This window comes from Polypterus senegalus, chromosome 9, assembly GCF_016835505.1.
Source record: "Polypterus senegalus isolate Bchr_013 chromosome 9, ASM1683550v1, whole genome shotgun sequence".
NCBI lineage: Eukaryota > Metazoa > Chordata > Cladistia > Polypteriformes > Polypteridae > Polypterus > Polypterus senegalus.
Genome location: NC_053162.1, coordinates 87,899,969 through 87,913,260, shown reverse-complemented (window position 1 = coordinate 87,913,260; position 13,292 = coordinate 87,899,969). Strand labels below are relative to the sequence as shown.

Sequence of the window (13,292 nt, the reverse complement as noted above, 5' to 3'; positions counted from 1 at the left end):
AACATAATAGAACTAGCTTTCTCCATTTTGTCCAGTTTAGTTGTTAAGTCACAGTTCAATTTATTGTTATAGAGCTAGTAAACTGGCTCAGAGTGCAGGTCATATTTACAAATATAACATTTAAAATAAAACATAGCACTCTGTAACATATATGCATCTTTGGGTGTGCTGGGATAGATTTTCAGTAATGTATCCTGGTGTCTTCGGATGTTTTCAGTCTTTCCCAACATCATACACCCTCACCCTGGCGACCCAGCTGGGGGTGATCAGTCCCCAGCTTGAATCCCAATAGCTGTGGACCAAGGATCCTCCCTCTTCAGCCACATCCACCTATTAGCCCTCTCTGCAGCAGCTGTAATCGCCCTGATGGCTCTCCTCTTTGCTACCACCCTAAATGCCAAGTTTGGCCATGACTCGGCTGAGAGAGCAGCCTGCAAAACCTTGATATGCCACCTCTATTGGCTCACAGGTAGTCTTCCAACTGTGCCTCCTGCATTGTTGTACTAACTCCTGATATTTCTCATGTTTCCTATCCTGTGGTTTGTCCATGCACTCCTCCCAGGGTACAGCGAGTTCTATCATGGTCACTTGTTTGGTGGTGTTAGAGAAAATGACCATGTCTGGGTGGAGCAAGATTGTGGCGATGTGCTCTGGAAACCTTAGCTGCTTGCCCTGGTCTACCCTCATCTGCCAATTGGCAGCTGAGTTTAGGAGGCCTGCTGCAGATCTCGGTTGTGTGGTGTACTTCTCACCTGCCTTAATGAAGGTGATAGACTGCTTAGGTTGGTGATGTTTGCTGATGGTTATGGCAGCAGCAACTGTGTCTGCAGCTGCTCTCAGCACTTGGTTGTGGTGCCAGTTACAACATCCGTCTGCAAGTGCTTTTGGCAGCTGCTGAGAATGTGCTCAAGATCTTCTTCCTGAGGAAAGAGCACAAGATGGTGACTCACTCTTGCCCCAGATGTGGAGGTTCGTAAGACTTAGTAGGCCATCATACACAGCCTGAATCAGAAAGCAGACATGATAGTAGTAATACTCTTATCTGTGCATTAGACATATTAGGTTTTTGTATTCTTTAAGGTTTGTGAGACCTATGGTATAAACAGTAATGTAAAGTAAATCAAGTCAAGTTAAGCTGGTTGACAAACAAAGCTCTGGTTCGTGCATCTCCAGAAAATGTAAATCTCTTGAAGCCTCAAAGTTCTTTTGAGGTGATAAAACAGGGTATGTATAGTAATCCTGTGCCAAATGGCCACTGAAGCCATCCCAAGATATTCCAGGATATACTACAATATGACGTAAAATATATAACAATAGTACACACTGGATCTGTAATTCTGTCACCATCAAACAATCTGAGGTCCTTTCCAGGCCCAGTAGGTGTAATCTGGTCAGTGTAACAGTAATGGCAGGCATATCCTGCATCAAAAGTGTTGAACTTGAACGTTATTGGCAGGTACCATAATTGCTAGGAATTTCTCTTGGTGTTACATGTATATATGAACAGGGTACATAGAATTAAACAACACCATATACAATATTACATGCAGTAAACATAAGTATATAAAACAATATAGTGAAACCGAAATGCACTCCCACCCAATAATATATTTGGTTAGATTTTCTTTGACCAAATAATTAAAATCTGTTCTTGGGCTGTGACTGAAGTAAATGCTGCAATGAAGTCTGTCATAAAAGTTGTTGTTTTAAAGATGAGACTGAATTTGCAAAGCTTTTGCAAGAGAAAATGTAAATTTTATTTGTCTATTACTTGCATGAAAGTTTTTGTTTTTAATTTAGTTTCCTTAACAAAGGCCTTATAGTGGCTACTTTGAATGAATGCAGTGCAGTTTAGACTAGTAAAGATGTAGATAGATAGATAGATAGATAGATACTTTATTAATCATTACTGGACTGTACATTTGTCACTATGCACTGTATATATTATGTGATGTGTGATATAGCATGACGTCTGTTTGTTCAGGTTTCATGTTTTAGGATATTTCATCTCACTTTCAAGTCAGTTTTTTATATTTATCATGGTATATATCAGTTTGCTACATAAAATTGATTTTTAAAGTGAAGTGTTTTTTATAAGTTTTAAAAATATCTTTTCTGTTCTTGCAGCTTACAGTAGGACTTAAATGTAAACAGTTCCACAGGTGAAGGAATAATGCTTAAATCCCATCAAAATGCATTCCTTTTTTTAAGCCAAACATGTTAATGAGAATTAATTCACGTCTTGAGTATGTACCACATTATTTAAAGAAGGTAAAAAGCAAGCCATTGTTGTGACATTTAAACATTTTTAAAGAAGCCTGGCTGTGCACTTCATGTCGCCAATTACCCCAATTGTCTTTCTCTGTGTGGATTCACCTCGGATAGACCTCACCAATGCACCAGTTATTGACATTATTGAATGTTGATGGGTATATGTGAATTGCTGCATCTGTTCTTTAGACAACTAGACAATAATAACTTAAAGAGGCACATTTAGTTTACTTTTATTCTTATACAGTGAAATAACAAAATGTTATTTCTTTAAGTCAAAGACTGCCTACAGCCTCTACATTGATAATGTGTGTGTATGTTTCAGTTAGAACATTGAGAAGGCATGTAGTATGTAATCAGGTGACAAGAACTAAATAGATATGCATCCATCCATTCATTCATTCATTCATCCATCCGTCTATCCATCCATCCACCCATCTTCCTAACCTGCTTGTCCAGTGTGGGGTCGTGTAGCCTATCCCATCAAGCATTGGATGCAAGGCAGGAACAATAGCTGGACAGGGTGTCAGTCCATCACAGGGTAAACAGGAAGACACACAATTTCAGTCTACCTAACCTCCATGTGTTTGGACTGTGGGAGGAAACTGGACCATCTAGGGAGAACATGCAAACTCCCAAGCACATGTGAATCCCAGTTTCCTTCACTGCAGGAAAACATCACTATTTTTGTGCCACATTGCATCCAAATATTGTTGTTGTTATTATAAATAATTGCTGTCCTCATCCATTAGCATTCCTGTGATGATATGGCCACTTGATTTGCAGTGAGGAGTAGACCATCTTCCTAACCCACTTATCCAGGCAGTGTTATGGGACATCTGGAGCCAATGCCAGCAATCATCTGGCACAAGCCAGGAATAATCCTGGCCAGGGTGCCAGTCTGTCACAGAGTGAACATGCAAATGCACACATATGGCTTTAGCACTGAAATCCGTGAGTAGACAAACAATCAGAAAACATATTCTTACCTAATTATTTAGTTCTAAGAGTGCAGGCAGTGTGGCGCAGTGATTAAGGCTTTGCACTTCAAACCCTAAGATTGTGGGTTCAAATCCTGCCACTGACACTGTGTGACCCTAAGTAAGTCACTTCATCCGCCTGTGCTCCAATTGGAAAAAGAAAAGAAATGAAACCAATTGTATCTCAAATGTTGTAAGTCGCTTTGGAAAAAGTGAATGTAATGTAAATTAATTGTTTTCACACGGATGCCTCAGAAAAGTATAAGACGTATTTTCTTAAACTGAAAACTTGGCTGCTTCAAAGAGAATGTATTCTTTAAATTTTAAAGCTTGTTCATTCACCTAAGCCCAACTCTAAGCTGCAAAAACAAACAACATATTCTTTTAAATTTATAGAAAATTCTTCACTTTAGAATGCAAGTTTATCTTTTAATGTAGATTTTCATTATGTTTTCTGTCTTTTTATCTTATATATTTTATGAACCACAGCTACTTCTGTACAACAGAAGGTGATATATATTATGTGTGTGTGTGTGTGTGTATGTACAGTGCCCTCTATAATTTTTAGGACAAAGACACATTTTCCTTAATTTACCCCTCTACTCCATAGTTTAAAATTACAAATAAAACAATTCAGGTGTAATTAAGTGCACTTTACATACTTCAGTTTAAGGGTATTTGCATACATTTTGGTCACACTGTGTAGAAATGACAACACTTTTTATATACAGTACCCTCATTTCAGGGCACCCTGATGCTTGTGACAATTGGTGTCACAGGTGTTGTGATTACTTGGGTGCATTTCAGTGCTTCATTAGTGCAGGCATAAGAAATATCGCTTGCTTCTACTTACAGACTACCTTTGGAGTCTGTAGTTTCAATTGTTCACCATGAGGACGAGTTGTTAATTATGAAGCGGAAAAACAAGAATAAAACTTCTAAGGTAACACAGGGGTTTTTCAAGGCTAAAAAATAGAAAATTCTTGAAAGGGCAAGCCAGTCATCTTAAATCCAATTGAACTTGCCTTCCAAATGCTAAAGAGAAAACAAGGGGAGAGGCGTCCAGAACAAGTGAGGGCTGAAGATGGCTGCATTGAAAGCTTGGCAGAGCATCCACAGAGAAGACACTCAGCACCTGGTGGTATCCATGAATCTCAGACATGGAATAGTCATTGCACATGAGGGCTATGCAACAAAGTACTAAATATGATGTGATATGATGATATGCTTAAATATACCTGCCATCACTATTATCATAGACATTATGGTTCCCTGAAATGTGTGGACCCATGTACAAAAAGTGATATTTTTTGATTGATTTACAATTTTAAGAGGGGTAAATCAAGGAAAAATGTCTTTGTCAGAAACATTATGGAGAGCACTCTGTGTTTCTGTGTGTGTCTATATATATATATATATATATATATATATATATATATATATATATATATATATATATATATATATATATATATATATATATATATATATATATATATATATATATAGTGTGTGTGTTTATTTAAGGGGCAGCACGCTGGCGCAGTGGGTAGAGCTCCTGCCACGCATTAAGAAGACCTGGGTTCGCTTCTCATTTCCTCCCTGTGTGGAGTTTGCATTTTCTCCCCGTGTCTGCGTGGGTTTCCTCCGGGTGCTCCAGTTTCCTCCCACAGTCCAAAGACGTGCAGATTAGGTGCATTGGCGATCCTAAATTGTCCCTAGTGTGTGGGTGTGTGTGTGCCCTGCAGTGGACTGGCACCCTGCCCGGGATTTGTTCCTGCCTTGCGCCCTGTTCTGGCTGGGATTGGCTCCAGCAGACCTCCATGACCCCGTGTTAGGATGTAGCAGGTTGGAAAATGACTGACTGTTTATTTAATGTTTCTGTAGTTTCTATGCATGCTGCTTCAGAGCTACTTATCGGTTGTTTTGAAGTGAGCAGTTGATAAACCCATTCTTATAAACATTCAACTTAATCTTATTCTACACTTTTGGAAAAACAGCCAACATGTAATCAGTTTGCATGAAAAACTATAAAAAGTATGTTTGACGCTCTGAAGGTATGCATCAAACTTGATGAAACAGTTTAACATTGATGAAGTAATTCTGATGAACTTAATGTCATTTTGAAAAAAAACAGTATATGTTTTGTAAACATTGTATTAGTTTTTAAATTACCTTTTGATTTCCAACTCCAGTTCTGCCTCGTGCACATCTTGGTGTGCTGCTAATTTTCTTTCATAAGTGTTGCTTACATAAAAGCATTTTTTCTGGAGTAAACATCTGCTCAGATGTATTTTTGCCTGTAGGTTATATTGGATTAAATGGTCAATTAACTTATTTGCTCTATACAACAAAGCTTTTTTGTTATAGAGGATTTCATGGTTTGAATAATTGATTTGTTCAGTGAATTATATATTGCCTGTGGTGAATTTTGTAAGTCTATCTTGGGGTCTGGCAGCCATCTGTGATTATTTAACAATTTATGTTTGTATTGTAATATATAAGCTTTCCTCATTTTGCTTAAAATAGAAAATGGTGTAAATCACTGTGCTCTATTACCAATTGTTAGATTACAGTATATCAGTACTGGTTTATGTAAAACACACTCTGTCATGTAAGGGATAATTGGATTCTAAAATAAGTGTTGAGACACACTGTGGAACTAATTTTTGTCCTGTGACTACCTCAGCCATATAGAAGTTAATTCACATTCTAAAACAGTTGAAGCATTTGTTTACAAGTGGTAAGAAACGTCTATATTTAATCTCAGAACATAGTAATTGTCATGTATTTATATTGGTTATGTGTTTACAACTGTTTCCTTTGGCTACTATGGATTTTGCTATATTTTTAAACTTTTTTTTTCCTTTTTACTTATAGATCCAGTAGATCATCATCTGGTGAACGAACTTTGTCGCTTTTTTTCCGATCTCTACTTCCAAACTTTAACCTGCAGGTCAGTGAATGTTTTGCTTCAGTTTACTAGCTTATGTAATATAATAATGTCTAAAACACTGTGCAAAAAGTCTTAGGCACCTGAGAAAAAAAGCTGTAATGTGAGAATACGTTAAAAAATAATGACATGAATATTTTTATTAATTAATAAACTTTATAGAAAGTGCAGTCAACAGAAAAATCAAATTAAATCAATATTTGGTGTTTACACATTTTATATTTGAAATAGTAGCCATTTTCTTAGTTATACTTTAATGCAGTGTCTGATGGTTTTCATGTGGTTGGTCATTCCATTTTCTTGGAGAACTTGCCACTGCAGATGTTGGCTGTCTTTCTTACCTCTATCTCTGCAAGTAATTCCAGATATGCTCGAAGATGTTGAAATCAGTGCTCTGTAAGACCCACTCTTTATGCTATAAATTTTTTTTAATGATTTTGGCGAAGTGCTCATTGTCGTGTTGCGCATACAGTTGGGACTGATATTGACTTATGGTGTTGCATGATGCATAAGAATCTGCTTGTACTTCTGATCAGTAAGAGAGCCATCAAATTTAACAAAACCACCAACTTTGTTTGTGGAAATACAGCACCAGATCTGCTGGGAAGCTCCACCATGCTTCACTGCTGCCTGCAAACATTATTCCATGCACCATTCTCCAGCCATTTGGGAGACAAACTACCTTCTGTTAAAACCAAAACTTAAAATGTTTGACTCATCTGTCAGAGCCCCTGCTGCCATTTTTCTCCCCCACCAACCCAGTTCTTGTGTCTTTTGTATAAAGGTTAGTCATTTGATTTTATTTCCACCTTGATGGAATGAGTTTTTGGTTGCAGTTCTTTCATGATGACCACCTCTGATATAGGACTTCACTAAACTGTAGATGGGTATGCCAAGGTCTCTGTGGTTTCTGCCAGTTTTGAGCTGACAGTGGTGCTGGAAATGTTACCATTATGAAGGGAAGTAAGATTGATGTACATATCATCGGCTGCACTCGGTCTCTATGGCTAACCATGGCATTTCTGGTCTTTAAACTTCACCATTTTGTTTGTGCTTCTGTAGTACAAATTGGATAGCACATCTGAAAAGAACTACTGAAAAACTTCTGTGGGAGATATCTGAATGATGCCATGATGACCAGCTTGTGTCTTGGCCCTATACTCACTTTTGCTACATCCACAGCAAATTCACATTTTTAGTCCAATCGTCCCTTAGCCAGTTTTATTTCCTCTACACAGCTATTTCTCTTTCATTTAATTTCAAAGTGCATGTTATGTTATTGTTCATTTAGCACCTGTTATGTTTGCTAAATCATGCACTGGGCTACATGCTTACCAAGATCTTATCTGGTCTTTTTTAACTTGTCTAGGTCAGCTCCACTCTCCCTGGTGGCTTCCAGGAGCCTCTTGAAAATGGAACCGTTGTTAGTCATAAACCGAGATGAGCTGGGCACATATAATCAGCAAGGGGTTGGTGCAGAACTGCCGAGTTCTTTTAATAAAAATCAAACAGTATTCCAAAGAGTGCAGTGCAAGTTCTTCAATACATATCCATAAAAGTAAAGTGAAATATGGAGGATAAAATGTTCAATAAATAATCCAATAAAAACATGGTTAAAATAGCAGTAGGAATCTATCCATCCATTTAAAATGAACCAAACCCCAATGTATCTTCCAAAAATCTGAAAAAAAAACCTGAAATCACCTCAGCTTACCCCATCAGGACCTTTCAGCATGTCGAGAGGTGTAGTCATCCACTTATTGTCAGCGTCAGAAGGGAGATGTTGCGCAACGGGGGTATGCCTACTCCCTTTCGTTGCTCAGTTGACGCACCCCTTCTCCAGCCTCACAGTCCAGCGCAGGCCTGCCACTCTTTCCCTTGGGGCATACTCCTGACCACCTGTGACTATTTTTTACCACACAAGCTCCTCAACATCCTATATCTTTCTCCTTCCTTAGCCTCTGTTAAAGAACTGTTAACCTCTCATCATTTTTCTTTGATTTCACCTCTGTTGTTTTCCCTTCTCTGTTGTGCAGGCTCCCTAAAAATAGCCCAGTTGGGTGAAGGTGGTGTTTTTCGTCCACTTTGAGGTGTAAATGAGGTACCTGACTGATCTGCTCGTATTTGCATGTGAATATGTGATCAGCCAAGCACCCCAATCAACCCCAGTGTGACGCCTGCACACCATCACCTGTTAAAAGTTATGCTGTGCCACAGACCTCTTATCACACTGGAAAGTGGATTATTTCTAAGTTAATTTCTTTCTTTAAGGATATTCAACTATCTTACAGTATTTTAGTACTTTTTGCAAAAATAAGCTTGAAACTGTAAAATGTACTCTGTTATGTTGACACACTAATCCAGAAGACATGAAATGAAACTCTCTAAGATATATTTTTGTCTAAACTATATAAAGTGCCTGATATTTTTATACATTACTGTATTTAGTAATGAAGATTACTTCCAACCCAACCCATTTTTCAGATCCCAAATGAATACTGAAGTACCAAACTCATAACCAAAGCATATTTTACTAGCAATGGCAGTGGTAATAATAAACATTAAACTTGTTGCAAACGATGAATGAATGTATTTCCTGTTTTTTTTTACCACTAAGTCTCACATGTTTCTCTTTTATCACCCTTTCATTCTGCTTCTGATGAACTGTCAAAAAATAAGGTCTTCAGGACCCTAGTGGCCACCTGGCCTGACATCAGTCACTTCTGTTGTGGCCAAAAGTTTCTTACTTTAGTTCTGGATATACCTCTTTGGCAGTTAACTCTAATGGTTTTAAGTTTTCCCTGGTAATATTTTCAAAAGAACTAATATAGGATGCTACCAAAACCGATAGATACCAGTTTGTAGGCCTGGGTTTGTAAATGTAAGTTATAGTAGAAAATACATGTTGCAGTTTTAAACGTTTGCACATAAAATATCTCTCTATTATATAAAAAAAATCCTGGGACGAGATAGGATGAAACTTTTTAGCATGGGACGAGACGTGACTTTTTCAGAGTGATACTTTCCAGTCGTGCGAGACGAGACTTTGTGCTAAGAGATTTAACCACGCCCGGGGCCAGAAATAAAAGACAAAGAGTAGATGACAAAGTAGAACGCTGTAAAGAGGTTCAAAAACATTGGTGCGATACACATGCAGAGCAGGTTAAAGATAATGAAAGTACTAAAATTCGAAAATCTCAAAAAATGACAGTAAAGATTGCATTAGTGCAAACAAACGGAAATTATTACTCGGTGAAATAACAGAACAGCGAAAAGTGATCAAATATATTTTTCGGATTTAAACTTTAAGTCAGAGACTTGTAGATCGTCTGATTCGTGTTGCCATCAGGGAAAAGTAGTGTTTCTTCCCAATGAAGAGGTCGTATATACGAGAATTAAAAGATTTGTTGTTTGGTGAAAGTGAAATCCACATATGCGAGCGGCAGAGACTCAACGTTAGCACAGGCCAGGGTTGGCAGGCGAAGCCCCCTAGAGTTTTTAATTAAAACTAGAGGGGCAGCCCCCTACTCGCTTTGCTAAAGACCAACATACACATACATGTACAAATACATACATATACAGTACATACACATATATATATATATATATATACACACATACACACTCCTTTTTTGTTTCTGCCATGTGTAATGTTGAGGGATTTGCGCATACGTATATGCTTTTGCAGTTGCGTCTGTTTTATGAAGTTCAAAATAAGCCATTAATTTTGTTTTTCTATTTTTCGCTACCTTTAAAGCTTCTGCTCCTTCGCCCTCTTTAAATTGAATCATGTTCTTTTTTTTTTATTTTATTTTATTAATTTTATTACAATCCATACATAGCAATCAAGTTTTTACAAAAAAAGAATTATGTTAAGAACAGATCGATCCCCACCCCTGAGAGAGAGAGCAAGCCAAACGGTGTAAAATTCAAGGCTTGTAAACATACCTAAATTAATAAATTCTCTGTGCTTTATAAACTTATTTTAAAATATTACTGATTAGATCCTGCCATGTTTTGAAAAAAGTCTGTACATATCCTCTAACTGAGTATTTGATTTTTTCCAATTTCAAATAATATAACACATCGGTTTCCCACTGACTTAAAAGAGGAGAGTTTGGGTTCTTCCAGTTTATCAGAATAAGTCTGCGTGCCAAGAGTGTAGTAAATGCAATCACAATTTGTTTGTCCTTTTCCACTTTAAGCCCCTCTGGAAGAACCCCAAACACAGCTGTTAATGGGTTAGGAGGGATTGTGAGTCCAAGGCTGTCTGAGAGGTAATTAAAAATTTTTGTCCAGAATAATGTTAATTTGGTGCAGGCCCAGAACATGTGACCCAGTGAGGCTGGGGCTTGGTTGCAACGCTCGCAGGTTGGATCATGCCCTGGAAACATTTTGGAGAGTTTTAGTCGAGACAGATATGCTTGATATATAATTTTGAGTTGTATAATTGTATGCTTTGCGCATAAATTCTCTGCATTGCTACTTTCCACTCCTTTTCTGATATATTAATTGAGAGGTCTTTTTCCCAGTGTCCTCTTGGATCTTTGAAAGGAAGGGATTGTAAAATGATTTTATATATTGTAGAGATGGAGTCTAATTCCTTAAAATTGAGCAATATTTTTTCCAGCGTGGATGAGGGTGCGAGATGAGGAAAATCTGGAAGGTTCTGTTTAACAAAGTTCCTGATTTGAAGATAGTGAAAGAAATGTGTAGCTGGAATGTTAAATTTGGAATGTAATCTATACTAATAAAAGGCAAAGCACTCACTCACTCACTCATTGATATGAGTGTTGTTCTCATATCTATCTATATATATATATATCTCTATCTATCTATCTATCTATCTATCTATATATATATATATATATATATATATATATATATGTTGTTCTCATATCTATCTACATATATATATCTCGATCAATCTATATATATATATATATATATATATATATATATATATATATATATACCACGCTTGGCAGCAGAGAAGTAGTATGTTAAAGAAGGAAAGAGAAAGAAAAGGAAACATTTTGAAAATAACGTAACATGATTGTCAATGTAATTGTTTTGTCACTGTTATGAGTGTCGCTGTGATATATATATATATATATATATATATATATATATATATATATAGCAAAATACCGTGCTTCGCAGTGATGTCATGTGTTAAAGCAGTTATGAAAAAGAAAAGGAAACATTTTAAAAATAATGTAACATGATTGTCAAAGTAACTGTTTTGTGTATTTGGCGGCAGCGTCACGAAGTTGTTTTCGGTAGCTGCATCAGAAAATGTACCACGACGTTTGACACGCCTCCTTTTTACTGTTTTCTCACAGCTTGCATTGCTGCTGTCATATATATACACATACACACACACACACACACACACACACACACACACACACACACATACACATACACATACATACATATATATACACATACTGTACATATCTTCATATCTACATATATCTATACTAATAAAAGGCAAAGCCCTCACTCACTCACTCACTCATCACTAATTCTCCAACTTCCCGTGTAGGTAGAAGGCTGAAATTTGGCAGGCTCATTCCTTACAGCTTACTTACAAAAGTTGGGCAGGTTTCATTTCGAAATTCTACGCCTAATGGTCATAACTGGAAGGTATTTTTCTCCATTAACTGTAATGGAGTTGAGCTGGAATGCCGTGGGGGGGCGGAGTTTCGTGTGACATCATCACGCCTCTCACGTAATCATGTGAACTGACTGTCAACGCAGTGCGTAGAAAACCAGGAAGACCTCCAAAAAGCGCTTAAGAAAACATGCATTATATAATTGAGAAGGCAGCGAAACAATAAGAAGCGAGCGAGTGACATATACTACCATATTCATGACTGATGCTACCTCGGAAAGAAAGCAAGGTGTAAACCTAAACTTTAAATTAAGTTCATAGACAGGCTACCGCTGGCGTTTCACATGCCCACAGGTAATGCGGGATACAAGTTTAATGAGAGGACGCAGGATATAAATGAGAGTTTTGATCACTTTATAACTAAGTTAAAATTGTAGGTGAAGGGGTGTGCTTATGCAAATTCCGAGACTGTGTTTGTGGGGGATTGACAGTTAAGGCGGGTGGGGAGTCACGTCATCATCTCCCTCCCATTCATCTCATTTGGCTCTGAGCTGAGCTCAGCTAACACCGTCTCGAAGCAACCGTCAGACTGCCACCAAATACTCACAGAAAAATCCACAAGTTAATACACACGCTGTCTCTAGAGTTTCTCCACACTGAATCCTCCAGGCACTACTTACAAAAGGTTACATTGACAATCGTGTTACGTTATTTTTAAAATCTTTCCTTTTCTTAGCACAAGCACAGCTGAGAAGCTTGATGCATGTGCTCCATAACGTTAAAAAATAATGCATTTAATCACACTTTGCATTACAAGCAAAGGGGAGCTTTTGTCAATGCATGATTTCCTGGTACACCGATTACTTTGATCAGCGCATCCCGATTCATTTTACCCTCGCACCACCTTAGTTTGAGAAGAAGTATGAAAAAATATGAGGTTAACACAGAAAAACAGATCACCAATTCAAGCTTTATGAATAATCGATTAAGCCATCAATAATTGTTTTGGTAAAGCCATCCTCCTTCCATTTTATAATTTTTCCGCCACTAGCCGTGATTAAATGAACGGTAAATAAAGTAAGTAAAGTTATTTAGGCAGGCATATATATGACAGCAACACTCATGACAATGTCAATCATGTTACGTTATTATTAAAATGTTTCCTTTTCTTTTTCATTACTTCTTTAACACACTACTTTTCCGCTGCGTAGGCGGGTATCTTGATATATATATATATATATATATATATATATATATATATATATATATATATATATGAATGACCTCCAAAGAGCGCTGAGACTTTTGATATCATGAGCGTGTCTGCAAAAACTGTGGTCTCCTGCCCTGCAAAAGTCGAGCAGCCAGCACGCGTGCATAGCTGTGCCGGCCTTTGAGACGCTGACTGCGCTTCTGCCTTAAGTCAAAGTGAGCACTTTTAATTTTTTTCATTCTCCCCCTGCGCTAT

At 37.4% G+C, this 13,292-nt stretch overlaps 1 protein-coding gene across 1 annotated transcript in view; it reads left to right on the top strand.

Moving 5' to 3' along the window:
- tcf25 (transcription factor 25 (basic helix-loop-helix)) overlaps positions 1 to 13,292 on the top strand; it is a 95,705-nt gene that overhangs the window by 73,593 nt on the left and 8,820 nt on the right. The window contains exon 17 of the mRNA XM_039763408.1: positions 6,132 to 6,207. Coding sequence (XP_039619342.1) covers positions 6,132 to 6,207 — 76 coding nt within the window. The remainder of the gene's footprint in view (positions 1 to 6,131; positions 6,208 to 13,292) is intronic.